Source organism: Ammodytes marinus (assembly GCF_949987685.1).
Source record: "Ammodytes marinus genome assembly, chromosome: 25".
NCBI lineage: Eukaryota > Metazoa > Chordata > Actinopteri > Uranoscopiformes > Ammodytidae > Ammodytes > Ammodytes marinus.
The window spans coordinates 1095247-1107971 of NC_137229.1; the positions used below are offsets into that span (position 1 = coordinate 1095247).

At 41.4% G+C, this 12725-nt stretch overlaps 1 protein-coding gene across 2 annotated transcripts; it reads right to left on the reverse strand.

The window, feature by feature from the left end:
- Positions 1-6443: 6443 nt before the first annotated feature.
- Positions 6444-11905, reverse strand: LOC307270231 (methyltransferase-like protein 27). 2 transcript variants are annotated; one of them, XM_080053406.1, is made up of 5 exons: positions 11788-11905; positions 10606-10734; positions 8793-8928; positions 8412-8504; positions 6444-6918 (listed from the first exon to the last, which is right to left on the reverse strand). In XM_080053406.1, exons 1-5 carry the CDS (start codon positions 11890-11892, stop codon positions 6683-6685), a joined length of 699 nt encoding a protein of 232 aa, XP_079909532.1. In that variant the 5' UTR covers positions 11893-11905; the 3' UTR covers positions 6444-6682. The 2 variants fall into 2 exon arrangements, with proteins under 2 accessions (XP_079909532.1, XP_079909533.1); XM_080053407.1 differs by lacking the exon at positions 10606-10734 and having other exon boundaries at positions 11788-11896.
- Positions 11906-12725: the final 820 nt, after the last annotated feature.

Here is a 12725-nt window from a genome sequence, read left to right on the forward strand (position 1 = left end):
CTGGGCCTGTACCAATGCATCAAAAGTTTTGAAGGCAGAAATGTCCACTGTTGTTGTTTTTTCCTTTTACTGCTTCACTCAAGTCTTGTAGAAACTAGAACATCTAGCTGAACATCTAGGGCCAGCGGGCATCTAGCTGTCACTCAAGAGGCCGCGCCCCTAATTATTCATACATCTAACCTCCAACAGAATAAAAACTAGCCTGGTATCAAAAAATTCACCTCCCTCAGTGTTGTCATCGAGATATGACCTAAACATACACTAGAGTGGTTTTTTGGACCAGGCCATAAATAGGTTTAATAATGCTGTGAAAATGACAAATTTTACATGGAAGTCAATGGGACATTGCTCTGTCATGAAACATGCCCCTAGCGGCCACTCAGCGAACTGCATTTTTTTTTTTAAATCACTTTCGCATTGGATGCTGGTAGAATTCACTGTGGTTGGGGCTTGATCATAACACAACACACAGTGAGTGGGGTTTAAACATTTATTTTTTTTTCTTTGCAGGTTGATCCTTCCGTGGATTTTGATGGGACGAAGACTGTCACCTGGAATCTCGTCTAATGATCAAACGGGGTCAACAGTGAACTTTTCTGCTTTTATTAAAGATCATAATAAAAGTTGAAACCTAATATAAAGTGTCATGTGCTATTTGTACCACTAGAGGGCTTTACACTCACTGATATAAACATGAGAAAAGATGGTTGAAGGGTAAAATCCTCCTATTTATTAACCTTTATTTTTCCAGGAATATACTCATTGAGATTCAAAATCTCTTTTCCAAGAGAGTCCTGGCCAAGAAGGCAGCATAAAAACATAAAAGTTTCACATTAAAAAACAAAATTTCACACTTAAAACAAGACACAAAACACAATAAAAAGTAAATAAAAATAAAATAAAAAGTCACAAAGCATCAATCTCATTGGCAGTAAGTCAGTGTTCAGTAACCGGGCATGTACAGTTTGCGGTTAAATAGTCCTTAATCCTGCTTTTGTAATTGTTCATGGTGATAAGGGATTCAAGTTTAAGGTGTTCCTGTAGCTTACACCATGATGAGGGGGCAAAAGATTTAAAGGCACTTTCACCAAACGCAGTGCGAGTCCGAGGAACGTTATACATAATCAAACTGCTAGACCGAGTGATACGAGCACTGTTTTTAGGAACCATTAGAGAACACAAATAAGGAGGCAGATCGTACAAAATTGCCTTATAAAGGAACATATACCAGTGTTCCATCCTACGGGTGTATAAGGAAGACAGACCAACTTTCTCATACAAATTACAATGGTGCGTTCGGAATCCAGAGTTTGAGACAAACCGTAATGCTGCATGGTACACAGAATCTAGCAATTTCAGAGATGATGAGTTTGCGTGCATATATAAAATATCACCGTAATCAATAACAGATAAAAAAATGGCTTGGACAATTTTCTTCCTGGCACAAAAAGAAAAACAACATTTATTTCTGTACAAGAAACCCAGTTTCATTATTAGCTTTTTAGTAAGACACTCAGTATGATGTTTGAAAGAGAGATTTTCTTCTAGAAAAAAGCCCAGGTATTTGTAAGTTGCGACTCTCTCGATCACTTTGTTGTTTAGAGTAACAATCTGGTTGTCATCCATATCAGATGTTTTCTTACTTCTTGTAAAGCAGATCATTTTGGTTTTGTCAATATTTAGTACAAGTCTTAATCCATGTAGGTTTTCCTGAACAACATTAAAAGCCGATTGGAGGTCCTTAGTTGCACTTGCTAAGGATGAAGCAGAGCTATACATAATGGTGTCATCTGCGTAAAAATGGAATTTTGTATTTGTAACATTGCAACACAAATTATTAATATAAACTGTAAATAAAATAGGACCCAAAATGGATCCTTGCGGGACACCATAGTGTATATTCTTACAGCTAGACGATAAACCATCAGCTTGGACACTTTGTGTTCTATCGCTCAGATAGTTCTCAAACCATTTAACTGATTTTGAGGAAAATCCTATGTTCACTAGCTTCTGTAATAAAACAGAGTGGTCGACTGTATCAAAAGCCTTTGATAAGTCTAAGAATAGTGCAGCACAGTGTTCTTTCTCGTCAATTGCTGTTATTATGTCATTTAGAACCTTCATTGTAGCAGTGACAGTACCATGTTTCTTTCTAAACCCGGATTGCAGATCATTTAGAATACCATTTTTCGATAGAAACTCCTTTAACTGATTACTAACAAGTCCTTCCAAAATCTTGCCAAGCACTGAGAATTTGGATATAGGCCTATAATTGTTAGGGTTTGCTGGATCACCACCCTTCAGCAATGGAACAACATAGGCTGCCTTCCAAATTTTCGGAATTTGACCATTTTCTATAGTCAGGTTAAAAATGTGGGTTAATGGTTCAGCAATAATCTCAGCAGCAATCTGCAACAAATGTGGATCCAATCCATCAGGGCCAGCTGATTTTTTAGTGTTTATCTTTTTAAGGGCATCACGTACTTCAGTAATTGTAATGGGAGTAACATTAAAGTCAAAAGGGAGCTTTTGCTCTGAGTAGGAGGAGCTTTGTGCCGTTTTAAGTGGCATTTCCTTCTCAAACAGCTTACCTGAGGCGATAAAATGCTGATTTAGAATAGATAACATCTTTGTTTTGTCTGTAATGATTTCATTTTCCACCCGTATTTCCTTTGGTAACATATTGTCACTTGTGCTTGATGACATGGACTTAAAAACCTTCCAGAATTTAGAAGTATTTTTCATGTCAGACATTTCTTTAATATAGTAGTCTGATTTAGCTTTACGTATCAGGGACATACATTTATTCCTAAGATGCCGAAAATGAATCCAATCAGACTGACTTTTGGATTTTCTTGCAGTTGCCCAAGCTAGATTTCGCTCATGAATTTTATCAGAAAGGTGATCAGTGAACCATGGATTGACACGTCCTTTAACCTTGTATTTTCTAAGAGGAGCATGCTTATTTGTAATGTCTAAGAAAAGTGATTTGAAGTAAGACAAGGCCATATCAGGGTCGGGCATTAAAACAACTTTTGCCCAGTCACATAAATAAAGATCATGTAAAAAGGCTTGCTCACAAAAAGATTTAAAATTAATTTTGGTTATGATACGTGGTTTTACTTTTGGAAGCTTCATGTCTCTCACTGCAGCAATTACACAGTGGTCACTGATGTCATTTGCAAATACAGCAGTGGCTTTATATTTGAGAGGACAGTTTGTCAGAAACAGGTCAATAAGTGATGATTTTTCAGGGTGTTTAGGATTAGGCCTTGTCGCAGATTCTATCATTTGTGTCAAGTGTGCATCATCACAAAAACATTTAAAAGGATCAGAGACCGGAGACAACCAGTCCCAGTTCAGATCTCCTATGAAAACCAGTTCATTGTGTTTAACATTAGCCAAGGACTCTGATATTGAGGATAATGTATCTTTTAATGCAGACGGAGGTCTATAACATCCCACTATTGTCATAACACAACCTTTAGTAAATTCAACTTTCAACACAAGTAATTCATATTGTTTAGGAACTGACTTTGCTATAAGAACTGTTGTCTGAAATGTATTCTTTGTATAGATTGCCACTCCTCCACCTTTAGCGCGGCGATCTGCACGAAAGAGGTTATACCCATCCAACATTACATGACTGTCTGGAATAGATCTACTCAGCCATGTCTCTGATACAACCATAATGTCAGCATTTGTAGAATTTGCCCAAATTTTAACCATGTCCATTTTTGGCAATAGGCTTCTCACGTTCATATGGATAAAACCAATACCATTTCTATTTAAAAGGTCTGCAGGGGTCTGTAAACACATTGTGGTAGTGGCAGGCCCTGGATTAGGCTGCACATTCCCAGATAATAGTAACAGAAGTGTGATGACACACCTAAGTGTGTGTATGTCATTTTTTGTGTTTTTTGTAATATCAGATCTGTTCAAGAAAACAGGCCAAGAGTTTTCGGATGGGATGAAATAATCATTTAACAGGAGGAGGCTTAACAGATGCTTAAAGTTTGCTTGTTTAAGGATAGGGCATACACAGGATACCAAGCACCTCTGGGAGCCTGTCAGCTCCTGTGCACTGGTCACCTTTGATTTATCTAGCAAGTACACTGTATGCAAAGAAACACTCTCACAACTTTTCCCAATTATTTCATGTTCACACATAGGTATAAAGAACAAGGCCAGGAGGGCAAACATTTTACCTGACATGGTTTATATATGTCACAGTACTTGAGATGGGTTGCAGATTGTAGGCCTGGGGATTTTAGCAGTGCTGCTTTGGGGTCGTGAGATGATAGGAGGGCTGCTACCTGGAGCTTGGAGATATTAGCAGAGCTGTTGCGACCTGAGCCGGTAGCTGCAGGTAGCTGGAGGCTAGCAGGCCAGGCAGGTGGCTGGAGGCTGGAGGCTAGCAGGCCAGGCAGGTGGCTGGAGGCTGGATGCTAGCAGGCCAGGCAGGTGGCTGGAGGCTGGATGCTAGCAGGTCATGCAGGTAGTTGGATGCTAGCAGGTCATGCAGGTAGCTGGATGCTAGCAGGTGGCTGGAGGCTAGCAGGTCATGCAGGTAGCTGGATGCTAGCAGGTGGCTGGAGGCTAGCAGGCCAGGCAGGTGGCTGGAGGCTGGAGGCTAGTAGGCCGGGCAGGTGGCTCGAGGCTGGAGGCTAGTAGGCCAGGCAGGTGGCTCGAGGCTGGAGGCTAGTAGGCCAGGCAGGTGGCTCGAGGCTGGAGGCTAGTAGGCCAGGCAGGTGGCTCGAGGCTGGAGGCTAGTAGGCCAGGCAGGTGGCTGGAGGCTAGTAGGCCAGGCAGGTGGCTGGAGGCTAGTAGGCCAGGCAGGTGGCTGGAGGCTAGCAGGCCAGGCAGGTGGCTGGAGGCTGGAGGCTAGTAGGCCAGGCAGGTGGCTGAAGGCTAGTAGGCCAGGCAGGTGGCTGGAGGCTAGCAGGCCAGGCAGGTGGCAGGTGGCTGAAGGCTAGTAGGCCAGGCAGGTGGCTGGAGGCTAGCAGGCCAGGCAGGTGGCAGGTGGCTGAAGGCTAGTAGGCCAGGCAGGTGGCTGGAGGCTAGCAGGCCAGGCAGGTGGCTGGAGGCTGGAGGCTAGCAGGCCAGGCAGGTGGCTGGAGGCTAGCAGGCCAGGCAGGTGGCTGGAGGCTGGAGGCTAGCAGGCCAGGCAGGTGGCTGGAGGCTAGCAGGCCAGGCAGGTGGCTGGAGGCTAGCAGGCCAGGCAGGTGGCTGGAGGCTGGAGGCTAGCAGGCCAGGCAGGTGGCTGGAGGCTAGCAGGCCAGGCAGGTGGCTTGAAGGTAGCTACTGCTGCTCCGGCATGGGCTACTCCTGCGTCTAGCTGGGCTGCTGGGGCCTGGGGAAGCTAGCAGAGCCTTGAGATGCTAGCAAAGCCTAGATGGATTGCCTTAGTTTTCACTTTTCAGTATCCACGTAGTCCGTATTTGATTCAAAATTGTTTCATTTAAAGTCCAGTGTGCTCAGTAGTAGTTGATGCAGAAAATGTTTCGACAAATCAGACTTAGAAGCAACAAAAAAACTGAGACAGACAGAGAGACAAAACACACATGCAACCTAGGGTGCTGCCATCTTGGCCATATAATCAACATATATTCTAGATTCCACATGAAGGGAAATTAATCTAGAATACAAATTATTTTCAAAAGTTGACATTTCCTTTTTTTTGTTGTTTTTCTGTGATATTCTAATATTTTGAGATACTGGATTTTTTTATTTAATGAGCTGTAGGCCATAATCACCTAAATTAAAACAAAAAAAAAAGGCCAGACATACTTCACATTTTTTGGATCCTGGACATTCACTAGAATACAGCAAATGTTCCTGATGTGTTGAAATCTGGGTATTGTTTTGCTTTCAACATTGTGGAAATCACAGGAGCAGCAGCTTGCCAAATTACCAGTTATTTTACTGATGGATATTTATTAACTAGAACTTTGTAAAACCTGTGTGTGTGTGTGTGTGTGTGTGTGTGTGTGTGTGTGTGTGTGTGTGTGTGTTGGTGTGTGTGTGTGTGTGTGTGTGTGTGTGTGTGTGTGCGCCCATCCCTTGTCAGAACTCTATAAAACCTCCACTAAACGTCTCACTGATTCATCACTTCTCCTGAAATCAAATCCAGATCATAATTTAGAGTTCTCTAAAACTTCCATCACTGAGACAGAAAGTGAGAACGATGTTAGTCGATGTGTGTCTCATAGACAATTTTTTGTTTGGTATTTAAATTGTATTTTATTATGTCTAATGTATTTTATCTGTTTTAAGTGGATTTTATCCCTTATACGGCTGCCAATGTAAATAAGAACTTTTTCTTAATAACTTGCCTGGATAAATAAAGGTGAAATGAAATACATACAAATGGTTTTTGACTGTGTCAAAATGCTTTTGTCTTTTGCCAGGCCGTCTATTTTTATTTCAAGTCTTTAAACACATTCTTAATTCATTCACAATTTCAACTTAGAACTCCTTTCAAACTTCAAAATATTTCCAAACGCTTCCACTTCCATGTGGTGGGTACTATTCAGCTAATAAACCTAACCGATAATTAAGACGTTTTCAAAAAAATTCAAATCTTCGTAGAAAACAAGTTTAGCGCTAGCTTTTCAGCATCCAGAATTCACACACATTTTATGCAAGAAATGCATTTTCTTATCTCTTTCTTTTTAAAGTTTTATTGCATGGATTTCTTGTACAGATAGACAGTCCCACCAATTAATAGGTCCTGGGGGTCTTCTGCTCCCTTGGTATCCAGATGTGGAAACTCCATGTATCTGTCGACCTGTTTGGTTCCCACTGGAGTCCACAGACCCTCCTCCTCCATCAGCTGAAGCTCTCTCTTCAGATCCTCCGTGTATTTGGCGTTTGGTTCCCCTCTGTGATTGGCTCTCATCATGACAATGAAACCGCCTGCGTAAAACACACAGGGTAATTGGAAGTTATAAAGTAAAGTCCCTAAAGCTCTACACATACTTTCAGCTTTTTTTAAAAAGTTACTTTATTTTTTTATTTTTTTTTAAAGAACACAAACCCACTAAAAAAGTGAACACACAAACAAAAGACAAAATAAAATAAACAAGTAACAATGTGTACTCTACTTCTAAAGACATTGTTTAAACTAAAGGTAAATGTTAAGATACTTTCCGCTTTTGTTGTCGATATCAGAAGCGCAGAGTTTTTGCAGATCGGAGAACAGCAAAAGTCACATACGTACCCAAAACCTCAGATCACCATAGGGTTGACTTTTACACAACTAAAACACTTCACCAAAGCTAACAGGCCTCACATGTCATGTGAACACTTATTTATTTCTTACTTTTTATTTTTGTTCTTCTCTAATCAGTTTTTTTTATATCTTTATAAAGCTATTCTATTTTATAATATATATAATTGTTTTTATTGAAGAAGCTGACCTGCACAATAATTCCAATGTACCTGAACTGTCCTGTACCTGTGCAAATTGCAATAAACATATTCTATTCTATCTTGGAACAGATTCTCTATAATATAAACTTTAATTCAACATTAGATCAAAGAAGCGTCCTGTTTTGCTTCGATTACCAAAAAGAGAGATTGCAAAACTTTGTGGTCCCAACTTTCGTCATTGTCATATTTGTCGTATCTGTCTGTCAGGTGTCGGGGCCGAAAACCACATCAGGTTTTATGAAAGGTTCCAGCTAAACTTTGATCATGTAACATCAGGTCACAGGAGCATTTTACTCTTTGGTATTTTAAAACTTTTGGACTAAGAGGAAAATGCTCTGGGTGGTAGGATGGCCTAGAGGAAAAGGGGGCCGACTAGTAACCACGGGACGCCGTAATGGCTGACCCTGCTCTGACCCCGAAGTGTGTGCAAAAATTAATTTATATAAACCTTGTGTCTGAGCCAGTCTTGCGGTCCACACATGCACATTCTGCGAAACCGCAAAGCCCTGCACTGTGGCTAGAGTCCACAGTGTCAGCACCATGGAAGTAACTACCACACTGTAGCAACACATAATTGTGCTATTACGGCACCCCTGGAGCAGTTTGGGGTTAAGAGTCTTGCTCAAGGACACAATGGAGATTGTGGGCACCACAAGTTTTACAAATAACACCCTCCTGTCCAGTGCCGGGATTGAACCAGAGACCTTGTGGTTACTAGTCGGCCACCTTTCCTCTAGGCCATCCTACCACCAATAGGGCAACAGGTGTGGGTGACAAAAGATACATCACGCATACGAGAGTAAGAATTGGCCCTAACACTTTATATTGTGTGAACATTGTCAAGTTGTGTCGTCATCTGTTGGTTGGCTGATAGAATATCACGGACAATACAAGACTCAACTCTCAGACACAGACACAATGAGTTTCAGATGGTGTCTGCCTCTAAAGGCTGCTAAATGTGGTTGTTAGCTGGTTACCTGGTTTGGCGGCGTTGCAGAGCTCCCTGACAACACTGACGGGGACAAAACCAGCATACAGAGCTCCAACGATGATCACCACATCAAACACACCTGAAAACAGAGAAAGAAGATTCAGGTTCAGTTTCCAGAAATCCTATTTTACACTCTTAGACAAACACACACCAGTACACACACCAGTACACACACCAGTACACACACACACACACACACACACACACACACACACACACACACTCACTCACACTCACTCTCACTCACTCACTCCCTCACTCGCTCACTCAGACAGACAGACAGACAGACAGACAGACAGACAGACATGTGATTAAAGGTTGATCTCATATCGAATCAGAGAGAGTATGAAGTGTGAGAGCAGTGTACCGGGCTGTGCAGGCAGTGGTTCTGGTCCCAGTAAGGCCAGTCTGAGGTCCTTGTAGAGGTCGGTCTTTGCAGCTAGATCCAGCATACCTTGACTGCCGTCCACTCCCTCAAAGTTCTTGAAGCCCAGTTCAGCCATCTACAAACACAAGAAGAAAAGCATTAACATGGACGTTTTCTTGCTGTCAACTGAATCAACTGTTGTGCCAAAGCAAATGTATTCACGTAGAAACACTTCTATCATACGTGTTGATGAACTACCAACATATAAAAACCATGTGATGATATTAGCTAAAGATTAGCCTGAAATGCTTTTACAAATTGTGGTGGTTTGGGAAAGTGAGCCAAATGCTGTGGGGGAAACTGAGACACTGTTTACACAAGTTTAGTCTTCAGCATATTTGAATGTAATATTACATAACATATGTTTCATTTTAATGGTATACACATTGTATAAAAGCCATCATGCCAAGGAAATACACCAGGAAGACGACCTGGGGCAACCACACGGAAAGAGCACCTTCTCATCTTTCCCTGTAACCTTCAGGGCTGGAATGTAGAGTACGCCTAGTTGTAGAGTATGACATGCTCATGTTATAATCCAGTTGGGTATTCTCCTGTGTTCTGAGTCCCAGGCTGTTCTCGCTGGTTCTGATTTTCCTATGCTTTGACCCCCAGACACAAGCTGGCTCTAAAGGTCCTGTGTTCTGACCCCCAGACTGTGTTCTAATCTAACTGGTTCTATATTTCATTTGAATCGTATTAAAACCTTTTGAATTATAATATGTTGTATTTGATTTTGTTCAGAGTTACTTTCAAGTGTTTAGAACATTTGCTTTGCTTAATTGACCAAACCCCATCATTCTTTTACTAGTCCGACATTAGTTCTGGAATGTGTGGCTAGCTTTCAGGATTCTAGCTGTTACAATATGTGTTGTTATGGTAGTTTCAGAGTGGAAAAAGTAAGTGGATCAGTTTACCCCCAGCTGGTTCACTTTACTCCCCTGATTTTTCTGGTCTGTCTCAGTTTACCCCACAGCTGGGGTAAAGTGAGCCACATGACAACTTTCTTTAAAACAATCATATTTTCACTGCCCTTTGTCTTGAAAAAAATCTGCTAATGCCCATCTCTAGGAAACATCCTGAATTAATGGGAAATGTGTAAATTTGAGTGATAAATAATTTTAGCTTGCTTAGAGGGGAGCAAATGTAAAACGTGTCTCAGATTACCCCGTTCTCCCCTATGCTGAACTTTCTTCACAGGGCCAGACTAAGATTAGTTTAAAAAGACCCCATGAGAGATCATGGTATAGAAGGAGCAACCTGCCCAGAGGAAGCACAGGTTCACCCCATGGAGACAGGCCAAGATTAAGAACATAGTTTTTCTTTGAAAACACACTTTCAAAGTTAAAAGTCTGTCTGTGTGTGTGTGTGTGTGTGTAAATGGTCTCCACTTATATAGCGCTTTTCCCTGGTTTTTCACAGACTCAAAGCACTTTACATTGTTTTGTACACATTCACCTAATCACACTCACATTCATACACCGATAGCAGCAGCTACCAGCAGGGTGCAGGCTAACTATCGGGAGCAATTCGGGGTTCAATGTCTTGCCCAGGGACACTTCGACATTTGGCAGGTAGGCGGGGAATCAAACCTCCGACCCTGCACACCAGAGACGAACTCCCTGCCCACTTTGCCACTGTGTGTGTGTGTGCGTGTGTACGTGTGTGCGTGCGTGCGTGTGTTTTTAGTGTCTGTGCGTGCTCTTAGTATGTGCGTAAGTATGTAGCCTATTGGTATGTTTAACAGTCCCACCTCTTTAGCGACCCATCCAGACCCACAGGCCACGTCCAGAACCAGAGCTTCTTCAGGGTTCCCAGAGAAGTGTTCAGAGAGGAAGTCTGCGGCCAGCTGTGGAGCTCTGTAGTTCATCATGGTGCAATCCTGTTTTAAATAACGTATTTGTGTAATTTGATCAGTGTTAAGTGGAGCGGTGTGTGAAAAACGTGTTTAAGCCTCTTCTAGTAGCTTCCCAGTAAGCTCCGAATTTCTCTCTATTTCCTCTGCTCCTTCTTTTCTTTAGATGCCTTTAGCCATTTCTGTCCTTCGTTCTCAAACAACTCCAGAATACCCAGCTCTATCAGTCTATTCTCTTTTCTTTTCTGCCCCTTTTTACCCTTTTTCTGCTCCGCCTTGTATATGGACACAAGCACCCGTATTGTTTTAATTAGGAGTTCAAGATACCTTCAACTGGCCAAAGCCGTTCACTTTCGTTGGGGCCTTGGGGCCATATTATAGAAACTTCCTTACTCACAAATCCTAACTTAAATGTTTGGTGACCATGGCAATAAGACTTAAGACCTGATTTAGGAAAATAGCCATTATAGATGTTCCTAAATCAATGTTCCTATCTTAAATCACAGTTTACTTTTGCTTCACCATGGTCATATTACCATTAATAATCTGACAGTCACATATAAATACATCACCTTATGGCCATGCATCCTGCTGTCTCTCTTTCAGTCGCTTCCTAAAAAAAATGCATGTGCCGCAGCCAAGATCTTCAGGACAGCAGGCGATAGATAGATAGATAGATAGATAGATAGATAGATAGATAGATAGATAGATAGATAGATAGATAGATAGATAGATAGATAGATAGATAGATAGATAGATAGATAGATAGATAGCAGGCGCTGGTGTGGTAAAAACACTACTGCTTTGGTCCAAAGGGGGCGCTACAATCATACTCAACTCAATGTTCTTCGTAGCTACTTTAAATAACAGATATTTAATTTCATTTAACTTTTATTTATTCTCGAGAGATCAATTGAGGGGCGACCCTCATTTGTAATGATGTCGAGTCAAACAAATGCAAAACAAAAAAAAACAACATATACACAATATACAATATACAATGCAAATACATCAAATACAGAGATAAAGAGACAAAACATTTGAAACATTTAGACAGTGATGTAGTTTCTCTCTACTGACCTGTTCGTACGTCTCTGCCCAATGTTCGTAGAGTTTCATGGCCTGCGGTGGGTCGTAGCCGTTAACGGGGCGAAAAGACTGAATAAGGGTCGTCACATCCTCCATTGTTCTGCTGCCGTCAGACATGGTGAGACAGCACTGTAAACTGCAGGAGCAAAATGATATTAGTTTATAAAATGGGTGCCTTAAATCAAGCGATCTGATTGGTTCCTATCTGTTTTATTATGGGCGTATTCATAACTGCTATGACGTCAAATCAGTTTGCAGAGTTCCAAACTTCATGACTGACACATTTAAAAAAATGTAGCTGGTCTGGTTTTCTCAGTGCAGTTCCTCAGACTTAAAGCCCACATGCACTTTTATCTGTTCACAGTGAGACAGTGAGAAACGTTTTCTCGATTCCTTTGTATGTCTTGCACATGTGAAGTTATTGACAATAAAGCTGACTTACACTTGACTTGAAACTGCCAGAGGGGGGAAACACCATTACTTTGTTTTGTCGACGACAGAAGCAGAAATGCAGCTGAACTCGTTTTCCAGTTCAAACATATAATTAAACACTGTGTAGTCTCTCTGTCCAACCCGTTTGACAGGCCTGTGTGGGTGTGGCTGAAGTTTTAGTGACTGGTACCTCTCCTGAGCCAGATAACACCACACTCTATTTATGTTAATAAATGACAAACATTTATTAAAAGTCTGTGTTGAATATTTTGAAAACTATTGATAAAATACTGCCAACTGACAATAACATATACAATACTGTATATACATGTTAGAATTGAGTTTCCAGTTGACATTATCAATCAATTACGAATGAGTTGTAAGGCTGAAACAGTCCTTTAAAGGGCTCGGAGCTAAATGGATGGACAGTAGGCTACACCTTTTGCTTTTGCTTTTAAAACCGCCTGAAAAGTAAAATATTTTCAAGGGGCTGCTCG

Excerpts from the sequence above, each read along its gene's own strand:
- LOC307270231 (XM_080053406.1), bottom strand. The coding sequence starts at position 11,892 with ATGGAGGATGTGACGACCCTTATTCAGTCTTTTCGCCCCGTTAACGGC. Across the intron at positions 10,735-11,787 it reads GGGCAGAGACGTACGAACAG|GATTGCACCATGATGAACTA; the intron begins GTCAGTAGAGAG and ends TATTTAAAACAG. Across the intron at positions 6,919-8,411 it reads CTGCAACGCCGCCAAACCAG|GCGGTTTCATTGTCATGATG; the intron begins GTAACCAGCTAA and ends TGTTTTACGCAG.